This window comes from Pomacea canaliculata, linkage group LG11, assembly GCF_003073045.1.
Source record: "Pomacea canaliculata isolate SZHN2017 linkage group LG11, ASM307304v1, whole genome shotgun sequence".
Lineage (NCBI taxonomy): Eukaryota > Metazoa > Mollusca > Gastropoda > Architaenioglossa > Ampullariidae > Pomacea > Pomacea canaliculata.
Window position 1 is genome coordinate 13,271,649 of NC_037600.1, and position 18,287 is coordinate 13,289,935.

Here is an 18,287-nt window from a genome sequence, read left to right on the forward strand (position 1 = left end):
TCGACGCCCCTTGCGAGGATGTTTTTCATTCACGAAAATGCAAAGAAACATGGCCCTGCCCCTACCCTCCCCAACTAGCACACAGCGGGGATTTGAACAAATGACAGCAAGCAAACACTTCTTTTGTAACCAGATGTTTAGCTCGTTAAACACTTGCTTTGAATGGTGTGTGTGAACCGCAGCGCTGTTTTAAGGGCCACATAAAGCCATCTTGGTAGGGCACATTACCCTTTCAAGCTTTCTGTGTTTTTTTTTAATTGAATACCGCTCAACTCTGGCGCCCGCCCTCGCACTCCTCAGCTATCAAAACTTATTGTAAGCGCGGCTTGAGGCACTCATGAAATCATTTTCCCTGCCCTTCATTGAGTTCGAAATGAACTCTCTCACTCCTCTCTCTCCCATGTATCACACCTGCAATAGCGTTAGCAAAACTCGCGTTGGCATCTCACTTTTAAAGCCTAACTTTAAATACAAAATTCTTTCGATGTGAATGAGAATAATTCATTGAGATACTCATTTCCCGATCTAAGCGAACCCCCATCCCCCCGTCTTTTCCTTTTTCGAGATACACGCCCACTGTTGTGTGAAGAGCTGATACTGTTGTTATTGCCCGTCTCTAATAACTCATTAGCACGTGACAGGTCAAGCCACTTACATCTTACAGGAGGAAGGCGGTTAGCGCGGCGGGTGGATCGATCTCCTTCCTCCAGCAGATCGATGTCGCTAAATACAAACTTAAGCCGTTATGGACAGTCAATGGCTTCCTGCGTAAACAACAAGCACTGGAAAAAAAACCTTCCAGGTGACAAAACTAGTCTTGTTACCGCAAGGCGGCAATGGGCTGACAAGAGATGTATACACTCGCTTGAGTGCCTCTTCATTTCGTCTGATTGCACTGAACGAAATATTTTGAAGCAGTCCGAGGTATGCAGGTATAAAAAAAGATGGAGGTTAGAAGTTTCACTTCATAAGATAATTTGTGAGATGGAAGCTTACGTTTTATTAACTGGTTATCAAGTGTAAGTAACACTGAGTTAAATGCACAACAACATGACACATCAGTTTCTTCGCGTGATAATGTTAAGAAATACACAGTAGTTTGTCAATTGTCAATAAAATCCACAACATGTTCGTGGAAGGGCTAGGCTGACTTTATTTCCCTCGAGATCGAGGAAGCACAAATTCAAAGCTCGCCTTAGTCTGTGTCCACAAAACATCACATGCCCACACTGCGATTTTTTTTAAAGGGAGGTCAAAGGTTACGGGATTGGATTCCACTTTCCAAATGCTGTTTTAGACATAGTAAACCACTTACTGTTCACCACGGACGCACGAGACACCGCCAGGAAGGCGTGGTGTGCGCCTGTTTGACAAGTGGAGCCGTGGTTATGAAGCGAGCCAATACTTCCTTCGAGGTCAAAATGGGGAACTCAAGCCAAACCACCTCGTTTCCGAAGTTGTAAAGCAGTGTCCAGAACCCGTAGTCACTACTTCATGTTTCTTGACCCAAGGGCATGTTTGCTACTGATGTATTATTACCACTCCAGTGGTCAAACTGCATCTATGGGATCTGAACACTGCTGTATAACTTGGGTAACAAGACTCCTTCAGTTCTCAACGTTGCCCTAGGATAACGACTTACCCCTGCTTCATAATACGGCTGTAAGAAGAGCAATCAATAAAATCATATGTTCACGGAGTCTGGGGGCAGGTGGCACCGGGTCGGCGGTGGGCTGGGGAGATGGTGTGCGTTCGGATATTCTAACCAAAGAGGACAACTCCTCTGTATTCTAACTCACTCATCCCCAACCCCCAATTACAACACCCTTCCCACCCCCTCTAGTGCATAATGCCCCTAAGTGGAAACACTTTTAAACCAATCAACGAACGTGAAGTCAGCACCTTCCCTGCCCGTTGACCGCGTGACTGGCTCTAGTGTGACGAAATTCACGCCTGCCAGCCCTGGCTGTCTCTACTCTACGGGCAGTGGCACAGCTCATGCATTCTGCGTAGGTCTGGGCCATGGCTTCACATCGCATCGCGTACATCATCGTGATGTCAATATCGAATATCGATAGCTGATCCAGCAACAGTTGATAAAAAGGTTCCTGTTTACCAGTTATCTTCAAGCAAGGTGAGGAAAAAAATTTTATTTTCAAAATTTCCTTTCACAAACTTGGCACTGTGATATACAGATATCTTTTGCCATAAGCAGTGGCACAAACGACAAACACGACGACAGCTGACATTGTCGTCTGATCTCTTGTTTACCTGATTAGCGTCTCACTCAGAGCTCGGTTCTCAAAGCTAAACTGACAAAAGTCGACAGCAACAGTTTTGCCGGGACGACTTTGTCTTCATCTTTCGTGCACTCTTGCTAAGTTAGAGGTCAGGGTTCACGTCTACGCCAGCGTCAGTGTCAAACTGCTTTACCAAAGCCTTGTCAACTGTTCTTTATTTACTAAATGAGTCCCACACGTTCTGGTAAATAATAGCGTTACTCGTCGTATTGGATGACAGAGTTAGTGCGCCTTTTTACAGCTACAGCCACAGCCATTGAAATCATGTTTGACATTTTCATGTTATTAAACAGAGCGCTGGTGGCGCGCGCTCGCGCTCGTAAAAGGTTATTTAGGGAGAGAGAGGAAAGACATCTTATTAAGAAGGGAGCTTTCCCTAATAATCACACCACACATCAATTATACTGATGTATATCGCAAGCCACGTACAAACAGAAATTGTTCTCGCTTCATCTCGACTGTCTTGGTCGAAGCCTCTAGTTCACTGCTTCACATCGGCCCGTTGACCGAAGTTTATGTAGAAGATGGAAGACAGAAGACATTCACTGTTGGAATGGAAAGGCATGGAAGTACCCTCGTGATCTTATGTGAGGAGAGGTAGCGAACGCGCCACCGTCATTCACAAATGCACCGATCGCTCCCTTACGTCCATTGGCTGGTGTTCCTTCCACGGCGCGAAGGCCTGCATGCTGCGCAGTATGCCGCGGCCATGACCGAGATTGGTGACGTACAGGGTGTCTCGTCTGTCTGAGTGTGTCGGAGTAACCGCCCACGCTTCTACACTTTCCTGAACCAGCCATTTTCAATTGGCGACCTGAGCGGGTTGTGTGTGGAGTGATTCCAGTCGCACACGTTTGACGTTTCTGGATATCTGAAGGGTTAGTCTTCTCTGCTTACAACAACATTCTTGCGTTATTCCACTCGTTCTGTCGCTCTGTGATCCCTCTGTATGTAAGATGACCTCGCCCTCCGTTTAGAGAGGAAATTATCAGGAAGACTCAATTCATCTTGAGAATGTACTCATCCATTTATTATCAGTTCTTAGTTCGGTAGCTATAACACCGCCAACCCGCCAACGCTATAAGTTCGTAAACCAGAAGAAAAAAAAAAAAAGGGGGGGGGGGTAAAGGCTCAATCAGGAGCGTTTGTGGCGTCCAATGTGTACTTTTCATGATAAATAAGATACCATAATGCTGCTGTACAGTACGTATCTTTCACCCTTTCTCCCTCACACACATTTCCATACTATGCACCAGTTAAGTCAGGGGTTTAGATTTTTAAAATTTCAAAAGTTCTCCGGTCTTTGTTCCTTGAAGTCGTTTTCTCCGACCGGCAATCAGCTCCTTAGCTGTTTTTCAACGGTAGTTTGTTGAGTAATTTGCTTTCTGTGGGTTATGTTTCCTTACTGCCATGAAAATCAATCAAACAATTTTCTGATTTCTATTAGTGTAATACACCCTACCTGGCCTACCATATCAACACATCACACCTTGCAATGTGTCAGCGAGTGACACTGATCGCGCTCGCTTGCTCGCGCGGCCTTCGTCATAGGGCACGTGGTGGGATTGAGGGAGTGTCGCCACAACCAGTAGGACTCGATTAGTGCGCGGCTACCGCTGGATTGCAACAACAATGTCGAGAGCCACGTGATCCTACTGCCCTTGTCATACCGTGTAACAGTTAATAACGCATCAGATTCATGCTTTTCGTCGTCAACAGCCATCTACGTTTGAGGTGAGTGTCATTCCCGACTTGTAATTTTAATCCGCAGACTGCTGCACTGTGATCTTTGGAGAAAATTGCAGGTTTTTCAGAGCAGTTAAATATCTATAATTATATGTTGTCGTTGAGCTGGGTGGATGGCGTGAATTGAGGCTTAAAGGAGACAACGGCGAATTATTCATTAGCCCGGGTCTACTGTTCCCTGCTTTACAACTTCAGCTGACTCGTAGTAACACGAAGGAAACACGTGGTCGATCGATCGGTCATGTCGGCCCGACGCCGGCTTCCTTTCCACAACCGACCCACACCCCGACGATCAAAATAGTTCTCGCGGCGAACTGAGTCTCCCGACAAAACGCAAATACGAAAGGTTACGAAAGATAACGAAGGCGTGATGTTGCGTGCGGGCCCGTTCATAGCCCCCGCGGGGCCCGAGGCAAAGGGCATGTGCGGGGCCCTCACGCCACGATCACACGGTTTTAGTTGGGATCTACTAAAGTCACTTTTTTCCTCAGGGTTATCTCGTCTTTTATCATTGACAGCACGCTGCATACACATTACAACATAAGCCTACGATTAATTTATTTGTATCGTTTGTCAATAGGTTACAACGAATGGAACCCTACAGTCTGCAGTCGTAGTTGAGGTTGAGTTGATGGGTTTGCATCCGCCATTAAGTAACACACAACACACACACCGACACACGTACATGCCAAAAAAGACATTCAGATTTAGTAACCAAATAACATAGCAACACGTAAACATACGGCATAATATAACATGTAAGTTTTCAACACTAAAAAATATTTACAAGGGAACTTTCCTGGCCTTCATTGAAGCAAAATCATCAATCAGTTCACTGAAATCTAATTCCCGACAAACACTGTTCTCGATGGAGAGTATGGCCATGTTCCTCAGCCGATCTTGGCACATCGTTGACCGCAGGTAAGTTTTAATTAATTTCAGCTTCGAGAAACTTCGTTCTCCGGAAGCTACTGTCACAGGTATTGTGAGGGCAATTCTTAAGGCAATCCATAAATTCGGAAAATCGAATGATCGTCCTTTAATGGAGAGGAAAGTCAACATCTTACGAAGGTCTCCATGCACAGAATCTGGAAAAACATATTTCAATACGTCCATTTCCTCGGCAAGCATGTATCCATCGACATCTCGGCTTTCTCCATGTTTTAACACATCTTCCTAATTCTTCCCACATGACTTCAGCACCGACTTTGGCAACTCCTTGAAGTTGTAGATAAATCCAAAAATTTGATTATGATTCCTTAATTGTTCAAATCTTCTTTGAAGAGACGCAGTTGCTGTATCCACTATCATGTTGAAGCAGTTGATGCGGAAATCCTCCTGGGCATTTCTTCCTCCTACATCTTCTCCTTCGTATTGTTCGTAATCAAACATTCTCCTTCTCTTTCTAATTCGTGTAGCTTTAAAAACTGGTTCTGTATCCAAATCCTCTGCAATTTCTCTTGCATTAATCAGAGAGCTTGAAAATCCATTTTGACGATAATCTGTCAGCCATGTGCAAATGCCCTCCAAACCATTTAGTGCATCTGAAAAATCCGCAGTCGGATACGGCTGACTACACTTCCATATGCCTAGTTACCATATCAATCAAAAGCGCGGGGCCCTAGGCAGATGCCTCGTCCGCCTGCCCCTAAGCACGGCCCTGGTTGCGTGTATTCTAAATATAGCCTCAAAGCAGAACAGGGGCTGTTGCAGTGGAACGGGCGGGGCGCAACGCAATGGGCAAACACGAGAAGTGTGAAGCTGGATGAATGAAAGCTACAAGATACGATCAATGAGCGGCTGTCAACATCTGCTTATCCATACCATTCACTGCTGCGCGCGAAGATTCTCAATTATGATTTCAGGAACTAGGAATTCCTACTGGGTCGGTGGGTAAATGTTTATCAGTCGTCGATGAGGTTTGTAGTTATTTCACTTTGTTATTTCTGGTCGGCGTTTTTGAAAGAGGGTGAGAAGGAGAGAGAAAGAGAACAAAATCGTCTTGACTTTCCGATATTACAAAATTGGAAAGGCTATCAAAAAGGTTCGCTGGCTTGCACGTGAGGTCTTAGCCCACCGGTCTCAATGACCTCAATTCAGATCGTTATAATTGAAGTGAACTCGTAGGACACCAGGACCCCCTACTCGCAACAGTCGACCGACTCTGTCGAAGACTGTTCTTCAAGGCACCTTGGACGGAGGCGGTGGTCAGAGGAGAAACTGGCTTACGACTGTCAACGACTGGACTGGTCGTTTGTACAGGACCTGCTGACTATTGAGTGAGTGCCGGACCCTGTCAGCTGCAGCGTCTATCCATATGCTCTCCTCAACAACCGGTACCAGTCAAGGGATGACAGACTGAGTGATGAATAAAGCCGACTTGCACATGAGACTGGCATAAAATTTGCTTTCACATGCAGCACAGCCTTGGTGTCTTTAGAACTCTCGTCTGCTTCCTAAAGTCGTACAGTCCATCATTAATCAATCATCGGTCATAATATTCATCCTCCTTCTCATCATCATCTCATTCACTTGGTCATCGTCTGGTCATTTTTCTCTTTCTTTTTATAATTTAGTCACCTCCCTGTATTTCATTCCGGTACCTACTAGGCACATCCTCCCCATTGCACCCAGCACACTGTTTTATCCGTGTGCGGACGTTTTGCCGACGGACGTTTCTCCGCCGGACGTTTCGGAGCCGGACGTTTTGTCGACTGGACGTTTCGCCGCTGGACGTTTCGGAGTCGGACGTTTTGCCGACTGGCTTTTCGCCGCCGGACGTTTCGCCGCATTATGTCAGAGAGAGAGAGCTTACTTACTTCTCAAAGAATGAAAGTAACTACTAGATTACACAATAATTCTTTATTTCAAACAAATTTTACACACAGACTTCACAGACAGTTCACTTTGATTGTCACAGATTATGCACAACAGCTTTGAGATACATTGATACAATGGCGAGAGAAATGTGTGAGCTAATGGTTCACATGAGGAGGGATAGTGAGAGAGAGTTCACTGATACATTGATACAATGGCGAGAGAAATGTGTGAGCTAACGGTTCACATGAGGAGGGATAGTGAGAGACAGTTCACTGATACATTGATACAATGGCGAGAGAAATGTGTGAGCTAAGGGGCGTCACACACTTGACTTCGGCTAAAGGTCCCGCGTGAAATGCCGAAATGAAGTGCCCCGCGCCGAAACGTCCGGCGGCGAAACGCCGGTCGGCAAAAGGTCCGGCTCCGAAACGTCCAGCGGCGAAACGTCCAGTCGACAAAACGTCCGGCTCCGAAACGTCCGGCGGCGAAACGTCCGTCGGCGAAAAGTCCGTGTACCGTTTTATCGCTGTAGTTCTAGGACTGACGGGTACCAGGCACAGAAACTATTTTTTGAAACAACGTGATGCAAGCAAACGCACTGTAGCTGTGTGGTTATTGAGCTTCACCGAGGGCTGATTCGAGGCCCACTAGGACCAGAGACTCCGTCTGTTGACCCACCAGTAAGTGGGTTACCTGTTGTCCTTCAGGCTAAGAGAAGTAGTAGAGGACTGGGTTCTGATTCTCAGCGCGTTGCCCTGATATAAAATTTTCCCCTTTTCTGTGTGTGTGGTCGTTCGTCAAAATTGTAACGGAAAGTATTTCTTGTTTATTTCTCTCTCTCTCTCCCCATATATATATATGGGATCTCTCAAGTATATCACAGTGAATTTTAAAGGCAATAGGCAAACCATGACTCTGCACATTTCTGTGTCTGTTAATATTAATTTTTTCCTGCGTTTTTAAAATTTACTATTACGGCAATTTATAACACAGCAGCGATCTTTTTCACCTTTCTCTTTACAGAAGTAATTACAATTAAGGTCAATGCCGTTTATAAGAAGTATTATCAGTAGTCTATTATTTAGCTAACGTGATTTTTTTTTCAAATTGTTATCATAAAGAAACTGTAATTGCGAGTGTACTTTTACTCTCGAGGTCTTTAATTTCCGAGAAAAATTCACTTGCACATCGGGTAGAGAATGTTGTAGCTTCTGGGCCGTACCCATGAACAAGAGGTAAAGCAATAACACCAACAGCATTGCATAAATGCGTACAGATTGTATAATGTTGCTATACTGCAGATAACCAAAGAGGTCCCACCCACTGCCTGAGGATAGTCCCCGCTTCCAGGCTGTCATTAAAAAGACAAGATGTAATAAAATCTCTTTTCAACAGCTAGGTTCCCAGATAGAGATTTTGCTATTCAAAAAGGAAGTTTCTGTCTTAGGTTAAAACATTCTATGTGGCTATTTTAAACATCAATCAGTCAGGCTTGCAAAATGCAGTATAAAAACTTTTGTCCTGATTTTTCTTTTTGCAGAATAGCTACCTGCAATAAACCAGCCTCCGACAGACGAAAGCAGATGAAAATGAAACAGATAACTTTAATTGTTCTTGTTTACTTCGTACATGTGCTCGAGGCGTACGGTGTTAACATTCACAGGACGACACAAGCTCTCACACCTGAATGTCTGCAACATCTCCAACAAGGGGAGTGTCCTCTCAGACATTTACCACAAGATGAAGAGTACCGGGTCAAACTGAACCGCATGTGCTGTAGCCAGTATCCCGGGACAACGCTGCACTGCCAGCAAGGGACGGCTGACACAACTGTCACTGTGTTCCCGGCTTGCCTACCGAGAACGCGCGTGCCTATGGGAAACTATGGGGTTTTGGGAGAAAAAGGTGATCCAGAATTTGAAATTCTCCCTTGCAATAGGGAAAGTTACGAAATGTCAGATCGACAATCAGACGATCGTAATATAGAACATTGCTCCCACCAAAAAACAAGGTGCAGTGGAGAAGGTCAGCGTCTGTTGTGTCGAGCAGGTCCCACCCGAGATGATCGCTGTGTGTGTGACGACGGGTACAGACCCCACCCTGACAACGCAGATTGTCGGAAGGGCTATTTCACAGACCTCAGCTGTATATGCAGACTGGACCCATGTCCCTCGGGCATGGCGAGGTATATTCCCAGACCACAAAACGACAGCTGTGACGACACTGATATTGAAGTGAATTACACCTGTCGGTGGACTGGTGTACCCGGGGAGAAGTCAAGCGATGATGACAAACCGCATTCTGCTGTCGACACCGGTCAGTTGCCAGCGAACACGACTGAGGGCAGTAGACAAATGTCTGGCGGTGGTGTGTGTGTCGAGTATTTCGGCATTTGTTTATCGGTCGTTATACTTGTGGTCGCGGTGACTGCGCTAGCTACACTACTCTGTTACATTAAACGGAAAAAGATCCGCAGACTCTTTGATGACACTCGGCGAAAAGTCTGCGAAAGATTTTCGAGATCAGACGCAAGAACGACAGCTAATGATGCTGCAGAGACCCCGGATAGTGAAACAGAAATGTCTTCAATGGTTTCCAGTTCATCAACACCATGACATGATCGTTCACATACAGACAGTGTCAAACAGAAGATCCAAGGAGACGCTAAGAGTAAATGTTGTAGGTCATGAAAGCTGACCTAACCGTTGTTTTGTCGAGCGCCTGCTGAATGTGCTGCCCAAAGGACTGCTGGGATATCACACAAGATAAAAATGGAAACGCTCTGACGTATTCCTAATTATTCGATGTGAACTAAAGACTTTAATGCACAAAACATTGACGTACCTTTGGAGATGTGATGACTTAAAGTAATATATTGTAACAATCGTTCATGACAAAAACTACATATCAGCATGTGTTAGCTTGTGATGTGAAATGTACTACAGAAGCTGAGTTGTGATCTGATGGCCAGGAATCAAAGTAGACGTCAGTGCATATTTTTCTCCGCCAATTCTCTGTGTCTCTCTCTCTGACTTTTTTGGGTGGGAGGTGGGGTTTTGTGTGTGTGTGTGTGTGTGTGAGAGAGAGAGAGAGAGACAGAGAGAGACAGAGGCAGAGAGAAAGAATATTGAATGTGTGCCTGTGTTCGCGCAAGAAAAAGTGTGTCCGTGTGTAGGGGTGGGAAGGAGAGAAAGATTGTAGATTTCGTGAGAGAGAGAAACTGATAGCCAAAGTAAGCTATCGTTTGTAACATTCTCAATAACGCAGCACTGTCAAATTTCCTATGCTGGACCTTGTTAGTTTTTCCAATTTGATATTAAAAAACTTTTATTTGTAACATCTTATGTCTTTTTTTATTTCTGCAACAGCTAATTTTTACAACAGTTATATATAACGTTTCGATGTGTATGTTACAGATAAACTACGGTAGTCTGCTATTTCTTTAAAATAGAAGTGGAAATCTTATACCTTAAAAAAGAACATTTTCACGCACGTTCATTGTATTTCTCCCCACCCACCCACCCTCTACACACACACCGTTATCCTCCTCCACGAGTCGAGGTTCGCCCAGCACAAGGGAGACAACCGCTAACGGAGCTAAGAGACTTTCATTACGTCGTTAACTCCCCTTGACAACATTATCGGACGTTCCTCAGCTATGAATCAACTCAGATCAACACTTAAAAACGGTCATCAAGGGTACACTCGAAATAACAAGTCCCACCGCGCTTGGGAAGGCAAGCCCCAAACGACGGACGTGTGCATTTGTCGCGTGTAGCGACAAATCCAGCCGCTCTCAGTGCCGAACAAACAACACGCACACGAAATAACGCTACAAATACATATTTAATGAAAATAAAATTTAAAAAAACACCCCACCCGAAAAAAAAGAACGAATGCCTCACAAATGGGTGTTATCTGACCTTACCCACAATTCCATACAGTTCTGTTCTTGCAACAGAATTGAGTAATAATTAAGTCCCCGTTTCTACAACGGAAATATCCACAACACGTCCTCGTTTCTACAACGGAAATAGCCGCAAAACGTCCTCGTTTCTGCAACGGAAGAGTCCACAACTAACACGTCCCCGTTTCTACAACGGAAGTATCCAGGCAGTCCAACCTTCCTCCATGATGGTCGTTCCTCTCTGCTCACCGGTCTCTGCTTTTTCCTATCTCTACCTCCTTACTTTACCCCCCTCCACCCACCCACCCCCCCAAAAAAAAAAACGTCACAAAACAAATTTGCATCAGACTTTATTGACGCAACAGCCCCCTCCCTTCCCTCTCGGACTAGAGCTCTGGCTGAGCCAGCATGCGACACGCGACAGTATTCTTGCCCAAGCTATTGTCACGTGACACATAAAATTGGTCTTCTGCATTATGGGTGAAGTGGAGGCGGGAAGCGGGATTAACGAAGGAGAATTTCAGCACCGGGCAGTTCGTAACCATCTTCTTTCCGTTGGTCAAAGTGCAATGTCATTTGCGGTCATTTTTACACCAACTCTTCCTTTGACACCGCTGGACGTGTTCGACGCCATCATCTGTCGATTCTACATCAGAGCAGTTACAAGGTAAGTGCTATCAAGTAGCTGCTTTGTAACTGTGGCATTAAGTCTGCAACGCTTGGCCACAGCTGTTAACTGTTGAAAGGAATCTGGTGTGCATACAGAGAATTAATGTGATATCAGGAACACCCGAGTACAGTCATCACGCCCCCACTCCCTTTTTCCTTCGTGAGGACATGCGTGCTAGGAGAGAAGCAGTTTGCGTATCCTACGGTGTTATTCCAGACTGATGCGACAGGCAGGCACGTGCGCGCGTTTGGGTGGAGTCACGTACCGAGAGGCACTATTTTACAATCGCGGCTGTGAGACAAGATTCAATTCTGGTGGCAGTCAAGTGTGAATGATGACGTGGGTGTCGATTGCGGTGTCATAATAACGATCATAACTGAACTCATAAAACGCAGATCTTCGTGGGGATGCGGACTCCATTAGCTGAACACGAAAGCCGAACTGATCGTCAAGTTTACAATAAACGTTAGTTAACAGATGACAACATGATAAACATGAATTATGTGCCTGGAAGAAGAACTAATGTGTCAATATTTGTGATTACTCAGGATATTTCTTAAGGAAGTGGATTATGAAGCCGGATCGGAAGGTTTCGAATGTAGACAGAGTTCGAAGACAAAAGGGAGAAGAAGGAGCGCTTGTCGAATTTCTCCAATTTCATGGATGGCACAGAGAGGACAACATAATCAGACCGAAGAGAATGATTTGGGTGGTAAGGCTAGGCAGGTGAAAAGTAGCACAATGTGGCGATCGTGTGATCAATGCCAGTAAAGCTCGCGAGGAAAGGGTGTAGCGTGGTCCGCTTTTCGCCGAGGAGTACAACATCAGCGACATTATTCTGAGCTCTTTCAAGTTTGTCCAGCATGCAGTAAGATCAAAGAGTAAAAATGCAGCCGGTACAATTAAAAAGGCTCAAAGAACTTTCAGTTTATTACTTTATCTAGCTGTACAGATGTGAATCGCGCACACGCATACGCATGCACATATATATATATGTATGCGCACCTACACAAACGACTTTAAATTGGTGGGCGGTGCAAATAACAAAATGAGTCCTCTTTCAATTACTGTAAAAGTCCCTCTCAGATGCATAGTAAACAAAAGGCAGTCGTCAGGGGATGTTGGAAGAAAAGAAACGTGGGGAAAGAAAACATTTTCCAGCATGAACAGATGATAATGAAACAGTGAGTTGACTGAACGGTCACTTGTTAATGTGAATGACTATACAACAACAGAATTTAGATATAGGTTTGTCCTTACGGGAAGTAATAAGCTGTCCTTGGCTGCACTGACATTTCCAGTGTGCATAATATATCTAGCCCGCCTGCTTCTTGGAAAAGAATCCGGAAAAGAAAATATACTTCCAGGAAGTCGTAAAGCGAAAGTACGATATTCCTCCAGGTAATCTTAGTAATCGCAATGCATGCCACATCACTCGAAGTTAAAATGAAAGATTTGATATGTTTTTATCTTAAAAATTTAGTACCCGATATAATGAGATCTTGCTTTAAAATGATCGCATCTTTGTAGCTTTGTGTAAAGTTTTGTTTCCTAGGACAAAATGCCACAATCTTATAAATCCACATGGTTTAAGGTTCTGATATTTTGAGGTTAAAATATAGATCACAGTTTCCTGACACCAGCTATGCAATTAATGCAACATTTTTTAGAAACAGTTGTAGCTTTTACATTCGAAATTCGCGTGATATATCTTCCTTCTTGAAACAGATCGTTTCCTTTCAGGAATGTCCCCCACCCCCTTTACTATGGCTCACTACATTATTTGAATTGAGGACGTAGATTTATATAGATAAGACACACACAGATATACAAAGTACTCACCTAATCCATCAAGAAAGACGATCCATCCTTTACCATTCTTTCACTTCTTTAGTATCCTAGACATGACAGACAAACTTCAAATTCAGTGTACTCCGTATGTTCGTGCCTTCAGGTCGACGACGTGGTTTCCCAGAACTGTTCACTTTCGAAATGCTAGAGATGTGTGAGGAATTACTGGATATGCCACGCCCGTCCTGATGTCATTCACGATGTGCTCTGTTGTTTTATAATGCCTAACACACGATAAAAAAAGTTCTGGTGAACTTTCATCGTCAGCAGTTTCAGATCTGCGCGTAAAGATACAACACAACGGTTGCTTAGCTCGTTACAAGGTGGTATTATTATTATGTTAATTTATAGACCACTTTATCCCACTATCAAAGATTTCTCAAAGCGCTTGAGGACAAAATACAAACAACATATACAGAAGCACGCAACAGAAAACCTTATGCTTGTAGAAGGCCTTATCGCAGGATGGAAGGTATGTAGTTGGTATTTGCTCCAACTTCCACAACCTAATTTAAGAATTGTAAGCAAGGCTGCAAATGCTCCTGTCCACACCACGGTACAGTAAAGATGGCTGTATATGGCGCCCTGTCACTGCCTCTCACACAAGGTCAAGGCGCTTCAAAGCTTTTGGCGTGATGTCAGAATAAGCTGACGACATAAAGAATGACGTAGGTTGTAGAAGAGTGTGTAGTCCACGTCACAAGGTTGCGAGTACATAATCACATATTATACATAGTACACACAGTAATGTAATAGTGAAGTATATAGAGTAATATAATACATATAGTACATACAGTGCATACAGTGCATATAATACACACAGTACACACAATATGTCGTAATACAGTATGTATAGAATACAATATACATTATAATATACAAGCACACATAGTACACACCGTACCGCTGCGGGCTTCAGCTACATCAAAAGAACGTGTGCTATTCTTTTACCCATCACCCACACTAACTCTCTTATTAAAAAATAAATTTCACTTTGCATTTTATAAAAGCTGTACGTTTCGTTAACTCGCTAGCATGTTTGACCTTAACTTTACCTTTGACTCCTGCTAGCTTTAAAGGTAATTGCTGACAAATTCTGAACAGTGGTGCTTATTAGCTTTGCAAAAAATGCGCTGTGATTTTTAAACCATTATTTCCAGTGCGAATTGCATCATGTTCCATAGCTTGTTGCTTTTATAAAACTTGTTGTTTTGTCTTATGAAATTTTCATCCTCTTGGCGAGAGGGGGGGACCCCACGTAGACTCAATGAACATGTTTGTGTTCTGTAAGAGAACTGCTTTCGATCTCTGTTTCAGATGCAGCTCTAACTTTAGCACCAGACACGGACTGCACATTACTTCGGGATTTTAAAAAAATCAGCAAATTGCCTTCCGGCTTCTGATAATGCCAGTCCTAGTTTTGTTAACATTTATAGTGTGTTGCACAACATTTGTAAACTCCATCATCTCAAGGACAAGTCAACAGCTGCCGGGAGACTGCTGGTCAGCATTCAAGGGACGCAGTCAGTGTCCTGACTTCGGGACAGACTCCAGCAAGCAGGCATGGGAGAGATTAAACAAAACATGTTGCAGCGGTTTCGCAGGTCAGGATCTTCACTGCCAATACAGAAGCTTTCCTAATGGAACAGAAGTTCTGTACCCAGCGTGCGTGAAGACACGCCGCATTGAGCGAGGGTACACTGTGGAACTCGTCATAAACAATGCAAATTATCCCGAGCTGAAAGTAAACCCCTGCAACGAGGAAATTTTACGAGCCTCAGGTGAGAAACTCTTACGAGGTCGTCTCACCAAATGCGTGCTCTTTTCAGAAGCATGATTGCCAGACAGAGATAGGACAAATGCTGCTGTGTAAGGGGACCACGACAGAGGACAGCATGTGTGTCTGCGACAGCGGTCATGATCCAGTGGGGGAGAGACAGTGCAGGGAAGGTTTCAACCACGATGCAGCGTGTTCTTGTGCGCCAGCACCTCCTTGCGAGCTTGGCAAAGTTCGGAACATAACCCGCGGGCACCCTTTAGGTGGAAGCTGTGGTGCTGTCAAAGTTGTAACTGGCAATTACACATGTGTATCAGCTGTGGATGCCAAGACCACCACAACCATCAAAGAAGAATCTACACTTCAGGATGAGAGCTACACGACAACGCTTTCAACTTTTAATGTTACTGCTGGGGATATTTCCCACACCATACCTTTCTGTGGAAATGTGTGCTTTCTCCTGATCGGTATTGGAGTAGGAACACTATGTTCAGTAGTTCTGGCACTAACAGTATTAAAAATCTTGAAGAAGTTTTTTCCGGACTGCCTAAGGCCTCTTCAGAAATTTCTTACAACCCCTGCACCGACTCCCCAATGCAATGGAGCAGAAGTCAGAAGAATGACTGAAGACGATGACAACAGCACGGACGTGTAACCAAATAATTAAAGAAATTTAAGAAACAAATTGGATATGCGATTACCATGCGTTTGTTTTGCCAATGACTAGCACTCTCCGCAAAACCTTTTTCCCACCCATCAGAAAATGGCTGCCTATGAAGAAAGTACAAGTCAGAGGTAAACCAGGGTCTCCGTGGCCTTCGACACGATGAAGATTTTACAGTTCAGCCACTATAGCCTTTGATACCTTGTGTTACCTTTGTATTTTTTCTACATCTTTGTTAATACTTTACAAAACCTCTTGAACATTGGTAGCATATTTATCGTATAGTAGAAACAGAAGACATGTCAGCCAAGCCAGAATGTGCCAGTTCTATTGTTAGTTTTTTAATTTTATTTTATACGGTGTCACGGACTAGTCCGTGCCTCCAGTGTTTCTTCGCCTGAGTATGGTAGAAGGAGGTGGAGGGGAGCAGGGTGGAGTAGCCCGCCCTGTGAGACTGCAGCGAGACTCTCTGGTCCCACTCGTTTCTTGAGTCTCACGACACACCTTGTTCCCGCTAGCAACTTCCAACACAGCTTCTTCACTTTTGCACACCGTCTTTACACACCGTCTGTGTTAATCCAAAGATCGCCCCCCTTAGGCTTTCAACTCTCGTCTATATATACTCCTGCCACACCCCACTCGGGGTGAGCACTTCATGCCTCGCTCACGAGGTCCACAACTCACGTGGTGCCCAAAAACACACGTGGTGTCCAGAGACCCACGATTTCCAACTATAACAGGACAATCACGCCCTCAACCTTCCATCCGTCCTCTCTTACACTGTTGACAATTACATGGCAGAGGGGTGACACACGGCGGGCTACTCCACCTTGCTCCCCTCCACCTCCTTCTACCATACTCAGGTGAAGATCGAAACACTGGAGGCACGGACTAGTCCGTGACATTCCTCCCTTCTCAAAAAGAAAATGTTGCAAAACATTTTTCGAAGCCATGGACATCCGTGACATACGGCATATTTGTAAAATAATTGTAGACACACTTATTTGGAAAAAAAAAACATGTATAAAAGCCTCCATAAATGTAGCTCAATGTTATGGACTCTATGTAAACGGTGGCGTCCTGCCAAACAATTCTACTTTTTATATATCAATTGATCGTGCCTTACTTACCATGGCCTCCAGATGTTTCTTCTCTTAAGAAAAATGATGTTTTTGTTGGGTTTTCTAATTTTGTCGGATTGGCGGAGAGTTGCTTGCCTTATCATAGGACAAATTTGTTCAAATTCTCTTAACAGATTTTTTTTAAACTGTTGTCTTTTGTTTCATGAAGGTACATTACAAACTGCTTCTCAACTGTCATACATGTCTTGGATAGTGCCAGAATTCGTGAACTGCTGATAACTTCAGCCACCTTTTACAAATTAATCCAATAAAAAGATTTCATTCTCCTAATAAATATCACTTCTGCAGCTGCGTCAACGATTGCCTTCAGTTTTCTTTCGAGCTCGACCATGCATGCAACGCTTTCATTGTCTTCCTCTCCTTCGGCGTCGTCTGCTTTAGTTACATTGCGCACGTGATATCCTTTCGCGGATAAAATAGTCCTGTCATGTGTGATACTTTTTAAGTATATTATTATACTCAAATTATACATATATTACTTGCCATCAATAATGCTTATTATTTTACTCCAGTTATTTTACAGCTTTGTTATATTTTGACTATTCTAAAATAATAGTTCCCTATCGAGATTTGTCTTTACCGCGTCGAAACTGTATCGTGTAGTGCTCCGCATGCCAAGTACTATTTTCAAGAATCCCCAACACAACCGATTTACAGTTTGTGTTGTTTAAGAACGATATTTCCTCAAGCGAATTGAACAAAAATTATTTTTATTTGGATGACGGTTAGGGCGAATCAATGAAATATATAGCAACAATCATTACAGTCCAGAATTTCTGTGTATGGAAACCATGCACCCACATCGATCGAGCTTATAATTACTTATGCATTTGAGTATTTATTCTCTCTAAAGTAACGACGAAACGGTTTCAGAAATTTCATCATTCACATACCAGTGAAAAGAAGGACAACGAACTTGTATTACTTATACACGTCCGTGAGAGGACTTCTATGATGTTGGTAAGTCTGAGCATGCAGTACTCGGAGAGAGAGCTGGGGTGGATGGCTCGAATGCGCGTCTGGAGAATGAAGTATTCTTGCTTCTCAGCACTTGTTTTCTATATTCTACCAGCAGCACGTAAATCTCGTGCATTTCCGCAAAGACTGAACTTTGTCTAGTGTTTGAAAGATTTGCTGCACAAGGAAGACTGACATAGTAACGCCAGCCTCTATAGTGATATTAGTCATTCTGCTGCTTTGTCATGTAGTTTTAAGTTCTAAATTTCTCCATCAAAATTTGGTCTGGTATTACTCACATTTTTTTAATGAAAAAATAATATACTATAATTTGTGCTTGACAAATTGCTGGTACTGATCTTCCATCTCTTCAATGTGCCTAACATATGTTAAGCAGGTCTGTAACAATTGTCCAACTTGTATTATCCAGCCAATGTTTAATGTTCTTCCATT

General features: G+C 43.7%; 1 protein-coding gene and 1 long non-coding RNA gene across 5 annotated transcripts in view; one reads left to right on the forward strand and one right to left on the reverse strand.

The window, feature by feature from the left end:
• Positions 1–13,908, reverse strand: part of LOC112575099 — a 98,521-nt gene extending 84,613 nt beyond the window's left edge. The window contains exons 1-2 of the long non-coding RNA XR_003101561.1: positions 13,731–13,908; positions 13,286–13,518 (exon numbers count right to left, since the gene is read on the reverse strand). This is a non-coding gene — a long non-coding RNA (uncharacterized LOC112575099). The remainder of the gene's footprint in view (positions 1–13,285; positions 13,519–13,730) is intronic.
• LOC112575091 lies at positions 2,018–10,295 on the forward strand. Of its 4 annotated transcripts, none has more exons than XM_025256661.1 (3): positions 2,029–2,134; positions 3,748–4,034; positions 8,407–10,295. In XM_025256661.1, the coding sequence occupies exons 2-3, from the start codon at positions 4,000–4,002 to the stop codon at positions 9,479–9,481; spliced, it is 1,110 nt and encodes a 369-aa protein (XP_025112446.1). In that variant the 5' UTR covers positions 2,029–2,134; positions 3,748–3,999; the 3' UTR covers positions 9,482–10,295. The 4 variants fall into 4 exon arrangements, with proteins under 4 accessions (XP_025112447.1, XP_025112446.1, XP_025112448.1 ...); XM_025256660.1 differs by lacking the exon at positions 2,029–2,134 and adding an exon at positions 3,118–3,178; XM_025256662.1 differs by lacking the exon at positions 3,748–4,034 and having other exon boundaries at positions 2,018–2,134.
• Positions 13,909–18,287: the final 4,379 nt, after the last annotated feature.

Bases quoted from the DNA above. Each gene is read 5' to 3' on its own strand.
- LOC112575091 (XM_025256661.1), top strand. From the start codon at position 4,000: ATGCTTTTCGTCGTCAACAGCCATCTACGTTTGAG. The intron at 4,035-8,406 runs GTGAGTGTCATT...TTCTTTTTGCAG, and splicing joins AACAGCCATCTACGTTTGAG to AATAGCTACCTGCAATAAAC.